The 19,666-nt window shown below is 35.1% G+C and overlaps 1 protein-coding gene across 4 annotated transcripts in view; it reads left to right on the top strand.

Moving 5' to 3' along the window:
• The first annotated feature begins 11,121 nt into the window (after positions 1-11,121).
• The window catches only part of LRRTM4 (leucine rich repeat transmembrane neuronal 4), a 748,825-nt gene continuing 740,280 nt past the window's right edge, over positions 11,122-19,666 (top strand). For 3 of the 4 annotated variants that reach the window (XM_034659444.1, XM_034659442.1, XM_034659445.1), the window contains exons 1-2: positions 11,122-11,820; positions 13,649-15,195. In XM_034659444.1, coding sequence (XP_034515335.1) covers positions 11,817-11,820; positions 13,649-15,195 — 1,551 coding nt within the window. In that variant the 5' untranslated portion in view covers positions 11,122-11,816. The remainder of the gene's footprint in view (positions 11,821-13,648; positions 15,196-19,666) is intronic. The other variant, XM_034659443.1, reaches the window with a different exon arrangement.

Raw genomic sequence — 19,666 nt, 5'->3', positions numbered from 1 at the left:
TATTTATAAAACTTTTGTTTATGGAAGATATTATAAGCCTCCCTTTGCAAAAAGCCAAAACCAATCAACAACAGCAATATGATATCAGTTACCAAAATATGATTGCTAGACTTGTCAGGACAATATGCAGAAAATGATAAACACTAATACTTACTAAATGTATTTTTTACCAGCTATACAAGCCTGAATCCTACTGGTGATATAATAGAACAAAGCATTTTATAGGTCTTTCTATGCTTTGCAGTCATTATTTGCTTAACCCTAAAAATATCTCCTCTATAAAATTTTGTTTTACCATCCCCCATCTTAAAGAAGATAAACATAAGATGTAAAAGGTAAAGAGATTTATCAGCATGGCTCAGACACAAAAAGGAGAGTAGGATGTAAAATATCTTCTCTAACCAATTAGCCTCCTGTAATAGATGCCCAATTTCTATGTAGCCAGGAAAGACATTTAGTTTAAAATCATTTACAGACTATTCCAGATGATTCTATAATAAAGTCAGAAAATTGATTGATACCTGAAATTAATTTGTCATAATTTAGGGTGAAAGCAACAGTCTTCTGGTATCATCTTCTATCCTTCTGATTCATATGTATTGTGGAAAGTGAATTATAACCATAGAGAAATTACCAAAAAATTATAAATTTATTAAGGCAATTTTTTTCTGTTACTTTCACTCCTTTTTCTCAGTATGAATATAGATTTTTTACATGGTTGTAATTAATAAAATGAATACTATTTTGTTTTGTCATAATATTTTCATATTTTAGTGGGTACAAAATTTTATAGATTAATATGCCACATTTCATAAAATAGTCTACTTTTTGGAAGTTTATTTTGTGACTTATTTTTTCCTTATCTTTCTAATAACACAGCACTGCACATTTTTGAATATGTATTCTTTTATTATAAGATGTTTTAGAATGGATATACTAGGTTAAAGGCTAGGCTCATTTGTATGGATCTTGACACATAACTCCTGAGTACATGACAAAATAATTATTCTAATTCATATTTCCACTAAAGGTGTAGATTTGACAGCAAACAAAGACATTTGTAGTATTTTTTTAAAATGTTATATCTGATAATACAGTTAGTATGTGGTTTGACTTTTATTTTTTTCCTAGTTAGGGATATATATTTTATATTTTTTCAGTCTGACTTTCTGATAGTCTTCCAATTTGTATTGCAAGCATTTTAAAATATCATATAGATACAAAGACTTGATCTATTGCTGTCACTTTCTTTTTAAAATTTTCACTGAAGCAAAGTTGTGCATTTTCATATAAGAATTTGTCAGTCCTTCTTTGTGTGATTTCTTATATCACCTCAAAGTTTATGAATGACAGACATTAAAGACAAACAAATTATTATAAATGATTGAGCCAAGAGTTACCTCTAGGTAATAGGATTTTCAATTGATGTTGCCATTGTTGTTATAACAGACAAAATGCTCATGTTATGTAAATAATATGATGTCATTGTACATGCATTGAGTTCTATCCATAGCTGTAATATTAACATTTGTGGGATTTTGAAAGTCTACTAAGCTTAATTTTAGGTTCTATATCTGTACGTTCATATTAGTGTTGTTAAAACAGTATACACTGAGACATCAACTAAATATAATGTCTGAATATTATTAAGCAAAATTCAATAAAGTAAAAAAATACTAGAGTAATATTGTTTTATGAAAAATATTTTCAGTTTGGTAAAATGTATTCTTTTCTATGTTTGATAGTAAAAGTAAAATGTAAGTACATAATGTAGAATGAAAGCCCCTGAACTATATTTCATGTTCTGTTATTTTATCTAGTTCACTACATAATCTCCCATTTAGCTCTGCCTAATTTCCACTTAAATCTACAATTAATTTCAGTTATTTTCAATTATTCTGTTCTTAGGTTTATAATTTTGATTTGATTCTTTTTTACAAACTCCATTTATCTGCTGGAATCCCCAATTTGTGATAGTTTTGTTTTTTTTTTTTTTTTTTTTTTTTTTAAAAATAGTAGCCACAATTATCTTTAAGTCTGTGTCTGGTAACTAATATTGCATCATCTGTGAGTCTGTTTGTATTATTTGTTCTCTCCCTTTATTTATTTAAATAAACCAAGCATTCACCTCTTCCCATACTATTTTTTTTCCTCTAATGTCTTCTTCTCCCTTTGTCCTTCAAGTTGGCCTAGTTCACTCCTACTCATTCCCTTAGTCTTCTAAACTTTGGTAATTTATCTATTCCACAAATATGTGAGAGCATTTTACTTGAAAACCCATTGAAATAGTATTTTAAAGATTCCTTTCTCCATTCTCCAAAATAAATTATCTCCCACTATTTTGTTTCATAACTACCTTTTTTCATTTATTAAAATTTATCATAATCTACAAATCTTATATTTATTTTTGTTTTACTGGTTTAATGATCAATTTCCATCTGCCCCAACCCCCATTTTTTTTTATGTTTTACATTATCATTATCTACTCATTAGTATCCTGTAATACATTACCAATTTTTAAAAAATTTTGTAAGTTCCTTGCGTAATAAAATGAGAAACCAGCTTCAGTTTTATGTGTCTATATTTTAATACAACTTTTGCAGTGACTTTATTAATAATAATGAACATTACCTTAAAATACACATGGAGTATGGACAGTGAGATTCCTAAAATCAGCTGAACACATATAATAAAATGTTATTTTTCTTTAAATTTTTAATAAGTTAAGTGACTATCACTACTATCAGAAATGAAGTACTGTTAAATCATGATAAGTAAATTGAAAAGGGAGAAAAAGTCATTAATTTTGAAAAAAAGGATTCAAGTTTCCTTTTCATGTTAAAATTCAATTATCTTCAATTTGCTTATATTAATGAGTAAGACAGGAGTGAAACAATGTGGACATATGTTGGAATTTTGCTTGTTTGTCAGTGACATGGTAATGTATTTGCCCAAATTCATTTTGAGATGAATAGGTGAGGTTTTGGTATTGGTTAAAATGATAGGTGGACTTTGAATTCTTTCTAGATCTGCATTTCTGGTTTTGTAAACATTTGTAAGATAAGAAGAGTTATTTTTAGTTCTTCAAAGAATTGGCTTGCAGCCTGAATGATATCTAGAGGTTGAACTGCCCATCAACTAAATTATCCTCAGTTTGCTTCTTTATGCCAGGCAGAAGTTCTTCAACTAAAATGAAATTAAAAGACTCTTAATGTTCTAGATTTAGAGCTTTGTCTTTCAAATCTTTTTTCTTTCCCTCTGGGTACATTTAGCTTTGGGGAGGAGGCCTAAAAATTTTCTATAGGCTCTGAATATCAGCTTTCAATTTGGCCAACTTCTGACCACACAGATACTTATAAAACATCCTTTGAAATATCTTGTCAGAAAAACAAATAAAAAAAACACATTGGTTTCTGCCCAGGACAAACAATAACTATTCCAGGCAATATTGAAAGACACATAAATCCAAGTGGCATTCTCAAAGAGAATGGAGAAGATATTACCTCCCAAGATCCAGAGCCACTCCCAATGATAACCAAAGAGACATTTCTTTTTGACTGTTCAAGGAAATAATATAGCAGTTTACCAGAAAATCCCTCTTGCTTCTGTTAACCCTGAGAGGGGCCCATCTGGGGGCCCTCCTTCAAGAGTATATATGTGGGTGTCTGTAATGCTACCAACTTGGTGGACTTTTGTTTATGATCCTGTTGTCTCTTCATAGTGGAAGACAATTCAGATAGACGCTTAGTAGACTGAGTACTCAGGTAAAGAAGGACAGAGGGGAGCAGTAGGAGTTACCTCAGTCTGATAGTCCTGTTTTTTATATCTTTAATTTGTCATTAGGCTTTTGTAGCAAATACTTCAATGAAGCTGTTTTGGAATTTTGAAAGCTTCTGGAGGCTTATGCATGCCAATTAAAATCGATATCCCATTCTATTTGTATATTTTGGGAACTCTTATTTTCTTTTTTTTTTTAAGATTTTTTAAAAAGATTTTATTTATTTATTCGACAGAGATAGAGACAGCCAGCGAGAGAGGGAACACAGCAGGGGAGTGGGAGAGGAAGAAGCAGGCTCCCAGCGGAGGAGCCCTATGTGGGACTCGATCCTGGAACGCCGGGATCACGCGCTGAGCCGAAGGCAGACGCTTAAGGACTGCGCTACCCAGGCGCCCCGGGAATTCTTATTTTCAAGTGTACTTCTTCTTTTTTTTTTTTTATGTTAATCACCATACAGTACATCCCCGGATTCCGATGTAAAGTTCGATGCTTCATTAGTTGCGTATAACACCCAGTGCACCATGCAATACGTGCCCTCCTTACTACCCATCACCAGTCTATCCCATTCCCCCACCCCCCCCCCTCTGAAGTCTTCAGTTTGTTTCTCATAGTCCATAGTCTCTCATGTTTCATTCCCCCTTCTGATTACCCCCCTTTTCTTTATCCCTTTCTTCCCCTACCGATCCTCCTAGTTCTTATGTTCCATAGATGAGAGAAATCATATGATAATTGTCTTTCTCTGCTTGACTTATTTCACTTAGCATTATCTCCTCCAGTGCCGTCCATGTTGCAGCAAATGTTGAGAATTCGTTCTTTCTGATAGCTGAGTAATATTCCATTGTATATATGGACCACAGCTTCTTAATCCAGTCATCTGTTGAAGGGCATCTCGGCTCCTTCCATGATTTGGCTATTGTGGACAATGCAGCTATGAACATTGGGGTGCATATGGCCCTTCTCTTTACTACGTCTGTATCTTTGGGGTAAACACCCAGTAGTGCAATGGCTGGGTCATAGGGTAGTTCAATTTTTAACTTTTTAAGGGACCTCCACACTGTTTTCCAGAGTGGCTGTACCAACTTGCATTCCCACCAACAATGTAGGAGGGATCCCCTTTCTCCACATCCTCTCCAACAATTGTTGTTTCTTGCCTTGTCTATCTTTGCCATTCTAACTGGCGTAAGGTGGTATCTCAGTGTGGTTTTGATTTGAATTTCCCTGATGGCTAATGATTTTGAACATTTTTTCATGTGTCTGTTAGCCATTTGTATGTCTTCATTGGAAAAGTGTCTGTTCATATCTTCTGCCCATTTTATGATTTGTTTATTTGTTTCTCGTGTATTGAGTTTGAGAAGTTCTTTGTAGATCTTGGATACCAGTCCTTTATCTGTGGTGTCCTTTGCAAATATATTCTCCCATTCCGTGGGCTGTCTCTTAGTTTTTTTGACTGTTTCCTTGGCTGTGCAGAAGCTCTTTATCCTGATAAAGTCCCATAAGTTCATTTTATCTTTTATTTCTCTTGCCTTTGGCGATGTGTCGTGAAAAAGGTTGCTCTGGCCGATGTCATAGAAGTTGTTGCCTATGTTCTCCTCTAGAATTTTGATGGATTCCTGTCTCACATTGAGGTCTTTCATCCATTTGGAGTTTATTTTTGTGTATGGTGTGAGAGAGTGGTCAAGTTTCATTCTTTTGCATGTAGCTGTCCAATTTTCCCAGCACCATTTATTGAAGAGACTGTCTTTTTTCCACCGGATGTTTTTTCCTGCTTTATCAAAGATTAGTTGCCCAAAGAGCCGAGGGTCCATTTCTGGGTTCTCTATTCTGTTCCATTGGTCGATGTGTCTGTTTTTGTGCCAGTACCATGCTGTCTTTGTGATCACAGCTTTGTAGTACAGCTCGAAATCCGGCATTGTGATGCCCCCAGCTTTGTTTTTCCTTTTCAACAGTTCCTTGGAGATTCGGGGCCTTTTCTGGTTCCATACAAATTTAAGGACTATTTGTTCCAGTTCTTTGAAAAATGTCCTCGGTATTTTGATCGGGATAGCATTGAAAGTGTAGATTGCTCTGGGTAGTATGGACATTTTAACTATGTTAATTCTTCCAATCCATGAGCATGGAATATTTTTCCATCTTTTTATGTCTTCCTCAATATCTTTCAAAAGTGATCTATAGTTTCTAGGATATAGGTCCTTTACGTCTCTGGTTAAGTTAATTCCAAGGTAACGTATGGTTTTTGGTGTTATTGTAAATGGGATGGATTCCCTAATTTCTCTTTCTTCAGTCTCGTTATTCGTGTATAGAAATGCAACTGATTTCTGGGCATTGATTTTGTATCCTGCCACCTTACTGAATTGTTCTATAACTTCTAATAGTTTGGGAGTGGATTCCTTTGGGTTTTCCATATAGAGTATCATGTCATCTGCAAAGAGAGACAGTTTGACTTCTTCTTTGCCGATTTGGATACCTTTGATCCCTTTTTGTCTTCTGATTGCTGTTGCAAGGACTTCTAGTACTATGTTGAATAATAGTGGCGAGAGTGGGCATCCTTGTCGTGTTCCTGATCTTAAGGGAAAGGCTTCCAGCTTTTCCCCATTGAGAATAATGCTTGCAGTAGGCTTTTCATAGATGGCTTTTATGAGATTGAGAAATGTACCCTCTATTCCTACACTCTGAAGGGTTTTAATCAGGAAAGGATGCTGTATTTTGTCAAATGCTTTTTCTGCATCAATTGAGAGGATCATATGGTTCTTGAGTCTTTTCTTGTTGATATGATGTATCACATTGATTGATTTGCGAGTGTTGAACCATGCTTGCATCCCAGGTATGAATCCCACTTGGTCATGATGGATAATCCTTTTAATGTACTGTTGGATTCTATTAGCAAGGATCTTGTTGAGGATTTTGGCATCCATATTCATTAGAGAAATCGGTCTGTAATTCTCCTTTTTGAGGGGGTCTTTGCCTGGTTTGGGGATCAAGGTAATATTAGCCTCATAGAATGAGTTTGGTAGCTTTCCTTCTGTTTCTATTTTTTGAAATAGCTTTAGGAGAATAGGTATTATTTCTTCTTTGAATGTTTGGTAGAATTCCCCAGGAAAACCGTCTGGGCCTGGAGTTTTATTATTTGGAAGGTTGTTTATCACTGACTCAATTTCTTCATAGTTAATTGGCCTATTTAAGAAATCTATTTCTTCCTGTTTCAGTCTTGGTAGTTTATAGGTTTCCAGGAAGGCCTCCATCTCTTCCAGATTGTTTAGTTTTTTGGCATATAGCTGTTGATAAAAGTTTCTAATAATCCTTGCAATTTCAATGGTGCTGGTCGTGACCTCTCCCTTTTCAGTCATAATTTTAATAATCTCAGTCCTTTCTCTTTGTTTTTGGACAAGTTTTGCCAGTGGTCTATCAATTTTATGGATTCTCTCAAAGAACCAGCTTCTAGTCCTGTTGATCTGCTCTACTGTGGTTCTGGTCTCTAATTCATTGATTTCTGCTCTAATCTTGGTCAACTCCTTCCTTGTCAGTGGGTTAGGCCTGTCCCTCTGTTGCTGTTCCAGTTTCTTGAGGTGAGAATATAGAAACTGCATTTTAGATTTTTCTATTCTTTTGAGTGAGGCTTGGATGGCTATGTATTTCCCCCTTAGGACTGCCTTTGCAGTATCCCATAGGTTTTGGACCGTTGTGTTTTCATTCTCATTGGTCTCCACAAATTGTTTAAATTGTTTTTTGATTTCAAGTGTACTTCTTAAATGAAAAATCTTGTCTAATTGGAACACTCCCTATAATGACCATTGTAATTCTATGTTGTCATTAGTAAGATTTTTCCATTTTTGTAGATATCTATGGCTTTTGAGACCCACACTTCTTAGACAAAAAATAAGCAGGTGTGCCAGAAGGTGGCACTCTCAAATCTTTGAAATGTAAGGATCCCATTTATTGTAGGTAAGCCTTGGGTGTCTCAGAGCAAAATTAATAATACCTAGTAAGGATGTGTCACTGGGTTTAGGAATGTGTGGCATTTTACAGTGTACTTCATTATAGGGAAATTTTCTTGAGGTTGTCAGGTGACCTAGTATCAATCTAACTCATTCCATGGCCACCTAACCTAATTCTAACATGAAAGCTAGGTGGCAAGTGCTTTAACAGCTTTTAAGTGCTTGACCCATGTCCATCAATTGTGGCTTTGGCTTTCAAGATTCCCATTAGCAATAGCCTTTACTTCATGTTCCCATCAACAGAAACCAACAGTAACCTGGACAAGAGATGGCATTGTGTGCCCCACCAGCAATTTCCAATGTGGAACTGAGGACTGGAGAAAGGACCCAACAAATGGGGACTGCAAACTGGGATTCCAATCAAATGGAAAACTCAGGCTGAACCACCTGCAGTTCCCAACATGGCATGTGGGTACCAAGAGCTGGGGGCTTAAGTTCTGGAGGAACTGTTACCTTAAACTGACCTGCCCTGGACTAGAAAGCCAATTAGATCAGGAGCTCAATGCAAAGAAAGCAGAACTCAGAACTGAGAGGAACTTACCTCTTGGCCCTAGGAAATGGAAGAAGAACTGAGAATTCAAAGGATTCATGAGTAACAGTGCCTGTGTTTCTTGTTATCCCCCAACACACACACATTTCCTTTGGATCCTGTCACTGACACCAAAACTGTTAAAAAACAAAACAAAACAAAATTCAACTCAGTTAATTTGAAAGATCTTATTGCCTTTATTCAGTGATTCATGAATTGGGCAGCATTCCATCTAGCAGATAGAAAGGGGCTCTGAGAAACTGTAAAAATGAAAGACTCTTACAGACCAGAGGGAGCAGGACTAAGAAATTATATTAGAAAAAGGCAGACTGATTGTGACAAGGTCACTTTCCTTCACGGGTTAATGGGATCTATCAGGTAGATAACCTTACTAGTGCTGACCAGGTGATTCCTTATTGACTGGTTTAAGATTTCATTTCTGGAAGTGGCCAAAACTGTAATTAAGTCAAATTGTGTTCTGGTCAAATGAGGCCTAGCATAAGTGGCTCCATTTTATACCTTTTGTCTTATTTTTAACATGCTACAATGAAGCTGAGATATGGACATACCCTGCCCCTTCCCTTGGGTGAAGGGTGTGCATGTGATGTACAATTGTAGGTAATGCCAGGACAACTCTTTCCAGTGAAGTCCTCCACACAACAACTTTTGTCACTCTTAACTCTCTTGGCCCTTTTATACCCCCCCAGTGTCTTCAAGAGACACAGTGTATAATTGATTTTTGACAACATCCTTTGTAAAATCTGCACATGGAATATAACATCTATTAGATCTTAGTACTTCAAAGAAAACTTGCATTTTAATTGGTTATTACACCATAAATGTGGGTAACATCATGAGATTTTTTCCAATCCACTATCAAAAGCTTGTCCTCATGGTTTATATTCCAACAAAGGGAAATTTACACATATATGCACAAACATACATATATATACATTGATATGTCACATGTACCACATAGTCATCTGATTTTTAAAAAGTTAGAAAATACAAGTAGACAAAAAATCATAAAAGATGAAATGAAATCCAACCAAAATTCATCTCCCAGGAAAATCTGCTTTGTATATTTTATTTTGCCCCCACACAAGTAAAAATATGTACAGAAATACGCTCCCTTAATCATCCACTAGGACCTGTGTTCTCTGCCTCTATTCTCTTTATTTTATACATTGTGGTCATCATTCCCTGTCAGCAAATACAAGTGATTTTAATTTTAATGGCAGCATGTATTCTAATCATGAATATATTAATTTTTCCTGTACTGATCCTCTATCATTGATTATTTGGGTGGGATTTTTGTTTCTATATAAACTGCGCTACTGTGAACAAATTATATGTGTATCATTTGTGTTTGTTTCCTTAGAAAGGTATACCTTCTATTTGGTTCATTAACCAAATAATATTGCCTTGTTGTGTGATCATTTGCATTTCAATAGGTTTTAAGCTGTAAGCCAAAAGTATACATTTCTAAAATAGAATTCAGGTATCAGTTAATGGGAAAGGGATATATTTGGGGGACATATATTATCTCTTTCTGTGCCTTGAAAAATCTTAGTAATTAGATAATTGTCTGTTGCTGCCTACTCATAAATCTGACTCAAATTATTTATGTTATTTATATGATAAGCCCTCCTTATTAGTATTTTGACAGTTACTCTAAAACCAAGAAGTATTTCTAAAAATATTCATTTTCACTGATCCGTAGTAATTCTAGATACTTATGTAAAATTTATTTAAACTTCTCACACCTGCTAAGTTAGGTTAGTAATCTCATTTAGCAGCCTCACTCTGTATAACATTGGTTCACTCTTTTGGATTGTTCCAAAAATTCTCTGCCAGGGGATTATGAAATAAAGAAGTAAAGAAGAGAAATAAAATGGAAGGTAATGCATCATTATTTTTTTTTTCAAAGTCCAATGCAAGTTGAAGGAAGGTATAGGCTTTTTAAAATACACATTTCAGATTTTCATCATTTCATCCTTCCCAGTTTTGAGGATATGTTGCAAATTTTAGATAAATACAACAGAGATGTAGAACTCACATGCTTTCATTTTTCTGGAATTGGATATTATAAGTAACTTGCGTAAGAAAAATTTGGCATTATTAATGTAGATGATTTTAAAATACAGTGACTGCACTAAGGATGTCAGTTATACTCTGGAATATACTCTTATCAAAGTAACATTTAGTTTCTCTTAGATGCCTGCACATTTGGTTAATATAGTATTAAAGATAACTACTTTAAGGCTAAGAATGTACACTTTTAGAAAGTAATGATCTAGACTGTACAATAAGATGTGCAAAATCACAAAATGTATTTAATTATCAGAAGTTAGGAATTTAAAAATTAGACCTAAAATTTTAAAAACAACTACCTTCAAAAATTATCTACTTACATTTTTCCCTAAGTACAATTGTTTCTCTATGTGGTTTGCTTTAAAAAAATTTGAATAAATAAACTGACAACAGCAAAAATAAAGCTCAAATTGTTTCTGTTGAAAAAAAGAATAAATCTGTGATATGTGCAAGAAAAAAAAATCCAAGGCAACTTTTAAAAACTGCTAATTGGATAATATTTAGAGAGCTGGTATTCTACTTAATATTTGATAGCACCGAATGGAATTCCTTGTCATAAGGCTTTCATAATATATATATATTATTGGAGAGGAAAAAAAGTGATCCTGCGCCTTTAATTTCCCTTTCTGAGAGAGGGAAGGCTGCACACCACTGACAGGCTCACTTGTTCCCGTCTTTAATGTGCAATCTGTTTTCTCCAGCGGAGGGCACTCAGTGTATCACAAACTCAAGCATTAGCACCAACAAGCTCTGAGCATCATCAGTCTCTGGAAAGCCTTCTGAATTAGACAAGGGCTGCCTCTCAGCACAGCTACAAAACACTTTAAACCTGACCAGCTAAATGGATAAACCTAGCTTGCATAGCTTTTAAACTGGGGTCTCATACAGCACAGGAGGCCTACTTGCTTCAAGAACTGAAAATCCAGAGGATGAATTGCTTTATCTGGGAATGGCAAAAGCCAGCACAATAAGGAATGCCAGGTATTCTGAAGATTTTTTTTTTTTTTTTTTCTTTTTCTTTTTTTTTTTTTTTTTTTTTTTTTACCTCTTTTTACAGAGAAGTTGGTTACCTTCGAAATGGGCTGTAGCTTTTTTGCCCAGATTGCCAATTACTGCTGATGGGTCTCTGGTGAATTACACAATGGTCCTCAGAGCTTAGAGGCCCTCCCCCGCCCCCCCAACGGCTTCCTTCTCTCTGCCCCCCCCCATCCCACCCCATGCTGATTTTTTTTTTCATATATGTATATATATTTTTTGCCTGTCCTCTCCCGGGAAGTTTGTATGGGGCTACTAGCTCACATGCGGGATCAGAATGGTGTGAATGACAGCCGCACTGTGTCATGAAGGTGGTGGTGGTTTCAGCACGAGAGACCAAATAAGAAGAAAGCTGAGAGAGGGGGGATCCGTTTTTGGATGACAAAGGATGGGTAAGTGAACTTTTGTTGTTTCCTTCTTAGCAAAGCTGATCCTCTGGGCTTCCTATTCTCAGCCATGGCATTAGCTGATAAAAGACGGGAAACAGGCAAAAAGCAGCAGCCTCTGAGTTTGCCAGTTGACTCAGTATAGTTGCTATTATATTTTTAGATCATTTTCCTTTTAGTAGTGTTTTTTAAATCCGTAAATGCATAACACGGACTTAAACAGACTCTAGAGAAATATCTTTAAGACTGTCTCTTCTGTATGTGTTTCTACAGCTTGGGAATTGAGCATGGGATAAATATTGTGTTTGCTTCTATTTCTTGATAATATTAACCACGCTTGTATTTCTGCTCGCTGTCAGGGAGATTGTTAACACTTTACTGCGTCTGTGTAGGGGTGGGGTCGTTACTTTATCAGAGGTCGCACAAGGGTTTGTTTTATCTTTGAAGCTGTATCCTGAACACAGCTTCCAAATTTCCAGCAGTCATTTGCCAGTCTTATTTTTTCAAGTGTGACTGGCTTTTTTCCCCGCTTTCTCCTGTCTGGAAGAGCTGGAATGTATTTCAATGAGATTGTAGCTGGCAAGAGGACAGAGAGCAAGATCGGGTTTCAAATTAAAAACAAAACAAAACAAAACAAAACAAAAAACTCGTTGAGTCAAAGAAGGAGAGTTTTTTGATTCGAGGTTTGGCTGGTTGTTTCTTGGTTAAAATACGAATATTTAAGAGAAATAAACTACAGCACACAGTTTTTTTTTCCCCCTACCGCTAAGAAATAATAAATCTGTTGACAGAGGAAAGAAGTCCCTTAACAGGCTATGATTTGGAAATGCAGCACAAGTGCCAATACATTGCAACTTTGCAGGTTTTCTGAAGTTAATAGAGGTAGGGGAGAAAAAAAAAAGTCAGTGAGAAATTTGAGCAGGTCCGGATGGGGGGCGGGGGTAGTAGTCTACTGCTTCCCTCCTTGTTTATCCCCCAAATTTGCAAAAGCAACTGTGTTAAAAATAACAGCAAAACTAATACTACACAAGATTATTTTGCATTTTATGCAAGTATTTAATAAGAATTTGACAATCTTAACTTTGGACTGTTCTGCGTTATCAGTAGTTAGGGTTCTGAGCTGGTGTATCCCTGGGCAGGTGAACCACAGTAGGCAGATCTTTCTGAATGCCGAGAGCATATATGCTTATTAACACATTGAGAGTGTCTTGCACTGTTATTAGTCTTCATACCATGCTTCATTGGCTGCCCATACTAGTCCCAATGCCATTTTTTCAGAGCACATGCATTGTTATTCCATTATGCAATAAGGATACAATTTCAGGCAGGGCAAACTTGCGTTACCTTGACAGCTTACTGAAGCTCTTTTGTCAAATCAAAGCCTGTTTGCTCAACTAAGAAAGATGTACAAGTATGGGGTTTTCTAAGTCACATTTTTGCCATTACCAGAAGACTTGGTACTCTTCTTCTTGATACTGATGTTCAACTGAGTGACTAGCCAAATATTGTTGTTATTACAGTGCTGGCATTAAGTGGTAAGACAGGCTGTGTGCTTTTCAGTGTTGATGAACATATGAACTCAATGAAACTCGGGAAGGCTTTTCTTTAGTTCCACGAAACTGTGGTGATTTGAAAATCAAGGAAGAAAGAAGGAGACCTCATTAGAGCAAACATGCAACACTGAAGAAAATAAGACTTCAAATGTTAAACACATTGTTCTTATAGCAACTGTCCCATTACTACACTAGATGACGTGCCCCTGATATCAGTAAGCTGGTGGTGATTTATATTAATAGCTTTACAATGTGCATTTGTCTTCTTTTCAATATTGTAGGTTTCCGTTTAATTACGCAGCTGAGAGGCATGCGTGTGGTGCTAGTGCTACTTCCTACACTGCTGCTTGTTATGCTCACGGGGGCTCAGAGAGCTTGCCCAAAGAACTGCAGATGTGATGGCAAAATTGTATACTGTGAGTCTCATGCTTTCGCAGATATCCCTGAGAACATTTCTGGAGGGTCACAAGGCTTATCATTAAGGTTCAACAGCATTCAGAAACTCAAATCCAATCAGTTTGCCGGCCTTAACCAGCTTATATGGCTTTATCTTGACCATAATTACATTAGCTCGGTGGATGAAGATGCATTTCAAGGGATCCGTAGACTGAAAGAATTAATTCTAAGCTCCAACAAAATTACCTATCTGCACAATAAAACATTCCACCCAGTTCCCAATCTTCGCAATCTGGATCTCTCCTACAATAAACTTCAGACATTGCAATCGGAACAATTTAAAGGTCTTCGGAAACTCATCATTTTGCACTTGAGATCTAACTCATTAAAGACTGTGCCAATAAGAGTTTTTCAAGACTGTAGAAATCTTGACTTTCTGGATTTGGGTTACAATCGTCTTCGAAGCTTGTCCCGAAATGCTTTTGCTGGCCTCTTGAAGTTGAAGGAGCTCCACTTGGAGCACAATCAGTTTTCCAAGATCAATTTTGCTCATTTTCCACGTCTCTTCAATCTCCGCTCAATTTACTTACAGTGGAACAGGATTCGCTCCATTAGCCAAGGCTTGACATGGACTTGGAGTTCCTTACACAACTTGGATTTATCAGGGAATGACATCCAAGGAATTGAGCCGGGCACATTTAAGTGTCTACCCAATTTGCAAAAATTGAATTTGGATTCCAACAAGCTTACCAACATCTCACAGGAAACTGTCAATGCATGGATATCATTAATATCCATCACTTTGTCTGGAAATATGTGGGAATGCAGTCGGAGCATTTGTCCTCTATTTTATTGGCTTAAGAATTTCAAAGGAAATAAGGAAAGCACCATGATATGTGCAGGACCTAAGCATATCCAGGGTGAAAAGGTTAGTGATGCAGTGGAAACATATAATATCTGCTCTGAAGTTCAGGTGGTCAACACAGAAAAATCACACCTGGTACCCCAAACGCCCCAGAAGCCTCTGATTATCCCTAAGCCTACATTTTCCAAATCTGACCCCACCCAACCTACCCTTGAAACACCAAGCCCTTCCCCAGGGTTTCAGATTCCTGGCACAGAGCAAGAGTATGAGCATGTTTCATTTCACAAAATTATTGCAGGGAGTGTGGCTCTGTTCCTCTCGGTGGCCATGATCCTGTTGGTAATCTATGTGTCTTGGAAACGCTACCCAGCAAGCATGAAACAACTTCAGCAACACTCTCTAATGAAGAGGCGGCGGAAAAAGACCAGAGAGTCTGAAAGACAAATGAATTCCCCTTTACAGGAGTATTATGTGGACTACAAGCCTACAAACTCTGAGACCATGGATATATCCGTTAATGGATCTGGGCCCTGCACATATACCATCTCTGGCTCCAGGGAATGCGAGGTATGAACCATGATCCTCCTAAAAGCATTTCTACTGCGGGGAAGGAGAGGTAAATGTTTGAAGCTCTAGAGGTGTCTCTAATCACTAGAAAGATTAATGACCCTTTTGCTTTTGGGTTTTTGCTCAGTGTGAAAGGTTACTTAATTAAATTACAACCACCAGGAAATTGACTGTTTTTTTGTTTGTTTGTTTGTTTTTTTAATGGTTGAAACTTGAAGGAAGTTCATTCAAGGATGAGATTAAGTTGGAATAAAGCACTATGTTAAAACATCTGTTTTTTAACAGTTTGTATACAGGGGTTGGACTTATAAACACACATATACACAAAACTCTTTTCATTCTAAAATTAATGTCTGGTTCTTGTTGTTTGACTTCTGTAATGGAGTAAAGAAGAAGGGACCAGCTTAATTTAAAAACAAAGTGATTTTACCAAAATTCCAGGAGGTAATGAAGATTTAAACCAAAGAGCAATTTACCCAAGGGTTGATTTTGTTGTAAATTTTTAGTTATAATTAAAGCATGCAACAGAGATCTCACAAGGATAACTGTTTCCGTGTTACTTGCCATTTAGTTATTATACCAGCATAGAGAATGTCAGAGGCCTACTGTGTAATTGTATTAGGCTTGTAAAGATGTCTTTCTTCCTTCTTTCCTTCCTTCCTTCTTCCCTCCCTTCCTTCCTCCCTCGGTTCCTTCCTTCCTTCCATTTTTTTTTTTTAATTACTGGACATAGATCACTTTTCATAGGTTTTCTTAAGTGCTGGCTATTTGTATGTAATCAGAATGATACTTAAATTCCATGTTTTGGCTATGTCCCTGGTAACTAAAATCAGGTCATGATATTGTGGATGATTTAGCAATAACATAATGACAGGCATAACAGGGACTGTTTGTCAATGTTGCTGTCATCCCCAAAAGAAATAATGTGTATTCTTATTAAACTTATCCAAAACTAAATGATGCAAATATTTATAAATAAAGAGAGAGAGATTTGAGTTCTGGGTATTTTCCCTTTCTGTAACATTAGCTTCAAATGGAGGCATTCCATGTTACATTATTTTCATTTTCATGAGAATACATTTGGATCCAGTTTCTGATTATTTAATTTTAAAGATCACTTATAGTAACATGCTTAGGAGTAGAAAATAGTCACAGATTTCCAACCTGTTGATAAGTAGTACTGGATGCAAATTGTTCTTTGCTTGGTAAAGTTGATCAAAAAATACAAAGATTGTGACTGCCAAGGCCTTGTTGCTGGAATAAAGTAATGGAGAAAGAAAGTTCTGGCAGTATGTTGTCTTAATACCTAATTTTAGATGATTAGTTTTTCAAAGGAAAGTTTCTGTGAGTATTGAATGTGTATTTTTCCTTTTATTACTAGTTTTAATAGTTGGAAAAAATAATTTGCTCTTTGATAATATATACCCAGTCTCTCTATAGTCCTAAAGGCAGATGCTAATGAAAATGTTTTCAGACAAGGCACTGAGTTTGAAATATTCTCCAACCCAGTAGAATTTGGAATACTGAGCTACTGTTCACAGAGTTCATTTTCTCTTTTTTGTATACAATTGAAAATAAGAAAAGTAATCCCAGATAATAAATCCCTAAAAGAAATCTGTATGAGCAATTGATCTTAAAAATTAAAGAGAATAAAAGATTTTATACAAAAGTCTTAGCAAGGCTTGATGCTTTTATTGCAGGTTGATATTTAGATAATATATATGAGTATTAGTAAAGCAAGTTCATCTTGTTTTATTCTAGGTTCTCTTTATATTTTGAGATCCTCTTTAAGGCTAATAATATAAAAAGGAAAGGAAAATCCAGGCCCATTCATTCATTTCCTCTTGACTTTTGCAGTCAAAAGGTGATTTTTATTTATAATAATCACCAGGAAAGAAGGAAGATTCCTAAAGAACTAGGACTTGAGTATAGTGGTTCTAAAACTTTTCCAGAGATCTTCAGTTCCAGAGATTATTCTTTCAAAGACCCTAGGCTTTATCATGATAGGAACAAAATAAAAGCATGTTTTATTCCATAAAAACATGTTTCAAAACACATTTTGATATTATAAATGTTATGATGGAGAGGGCAGTTTATGGTCATGAAATTGCAGTAGCATTGTTGGAGATGAATGTGGTTTTAAGACATTAAATAATGAAGAATTTAATTAAATATTGTAATGAAGAGTTGAAATAGCAGCCCTGCTGAAGTAGATCAAACTCTACATGCCCTAACAAGTGGAAAATGGTAGGCTATACATTTAAGACCATTAACTCAAGGGGTCCAATAAAGCTACATTTGAATGAATGTTAACTTTTTTGAAACACAAACACATAAGAACATTGCAGCAACCACTCCCCCTTTTTGACAGGATGTTCAATCTATTACAGGTATAGGTGGATATAAGAAATGAGAAAAAGCAAATTATTAGAAATGATGACAGCCATAACTTCCCCTTATGCCTTTGTGACCATGGAGTAAAATTTCTCCTGTTGAGAAAATTTCTGTACAAAATGAAGCCAAGAGAGAGGAGCGATTTGTCCAAGTTTATGATTTTTTAAGACTGTAGAGGTAAGCTGAGTTTTAGTCTGGTGTTTTTATAAACCTCACATATCAGTAGCTTAGAAAAATAAAAAAAAATCATTAATATATTTATAATACAATTTTGTGAGGTAGGTTTTTTTTTTAAATTAAAACACCAAACTCTACCCAATAAAGCCATAAATATTTAACTAGAAAACTTAGCACTAAATGCTAATTTTCTAAGATAGTGCCTTGAAAAAAAACTGCATTAAATTGAAAATTCCACTTATACAAATGTTATATTTAGTTATCATGATCTAAATATATCCAAAATATTCATTTTGTCTATTTCTTTTAAGAAGAAAATAAAAATATTAAGACCTCTAATTAGAATGGTGTCTGTGAGCTAACACACAAATACAGCATTCAGTAAGTGAATCACTTTGGCTCTATTCTTTATAAGTTTTAATTTTGAAAATTCCTCATGCACATTCCATGCTAATACTTTGAAGGAGAATATTATAATACCTTAGGCAGTAAAAATCTCTTATATCTATAAAAGAAGAATAGAGTGGATAGTTGTGAATAATTAATATGATATATGGCACGATTCTAATAGATATATACATCTCAATCATCATACCGTGAGTGGAGCAGGGTACTTGGTTGAACTGAATCGTTTAATTTGTTGGTCCTCAATATGTGCTCAGAAAGAACGTAAAGCTAAAAGGATACAGCTTTACCTAAAGCTTAGTAAAGTGTTATTAAAAGATAAAATTGCAAAAAAAAAAAGAAAACAAAACAAAAGAGAGAGAGAGAAAATTGCAATATATACTTTTGAAAATAGTTTGTGAAATTTTGCATTATCTTGCTAAAAATTATTATAAGAATTATGAAGTTACTTTATCTGTCTACCAAAATTTTACTTAAAATTTATACAGAACAAAATTTTGAACACCTGGTTTTTCTAGGATATGTTGTATCAACTGAAAATAGCAAGGACTTTTATAAAACTAGTCATTGTGAATATAGGAGAGGAGAGAACACTTCAAGTTTGTCTTGTGAATTAAAAAATAAAATGGAATTGGTAAAACCTTAAAATGAAAGAATAAATGAAAGTGGTCTCTAAAGAAATCCTCCATCCAAAGTATTTTAAAAGTTAACTAATTGAAATATAAAGTTTAATGATCCCATAATGCTAAGAGGGCTGCCATTAGGAAAATGGGAGTATAGGTGACATTAGATATATATTTTCCAAATATTTGATAGTTTAGTTAACAATTCTTCAAAATCAAGTAAAATATAAATATAATGGTTGTAATTGGGCTTACATGATTTCTTTCAGTGCTGTGCAGTGGGTGGTATAGACCATTTCTAACAGTTTACTTAATGTATTATGTCAGATCCTAACTATTGACTTAAGAGGGATTATTAACTTCTTTTTACATTTTAGAAATTGGCATTTTAAAGTATACTAAATGAATTTCCAAGAACTAAAAAGTGTGATGTGTTCAAAGAGGATTTCTAAGTGAAGCAGGCCCAGTACTTTGAGTTTAACTTATACTTTACCAATACAAAACTATAGAAAATAAACTTCATTTTGGTGGCTTACTACTGCTGTGTTATGTTGAAATGTTATAACTGAGACTCTAGTTTGTATATTCACATAAAGTATATTTATGTGTGATGTATGTGTGTGTTCGTATGTATGTATGTGTATGTGTTCATATACATGGAGAGAGAAATATATTTCCATTAAAGTTCCTGTCTGTTTTGGACATTTGAAATTTTCATGAAAGAATCTTGGGTTAAAATTATCAGAATTTGTTAGTCAGGGAACATACTTCTTAAGATAAATGTTTAAACCTCTCTAGAATTTTTAGTATTTCATGTTTAGATAGTCTTAATGTTCTTCTTTTTCAAAAAACAAAATGTAAACTACTCATTG

The sequence above is a fragment of the Ailuropoda melanoleuca genome, chromosome 4 (assembly GCF_002007445.2).
Source record: "Ailuropoda melanoleuca isolate Jingjing chromosome 4, ASM200744v2, whole genome shotgun sequence".
NCBI classification, from domain to species: domain Eukaryota; kingdom Metazoa; phylum Chordata; class Mammalia; order Carnivora; family Ursidae; genus Ailuropoda; species Ailuropoda melanoleuca.
Note: the sequence above shows the minus strand (reverse complement) of the source record. Positions and strands in the feature narration are given on the sequence as shown.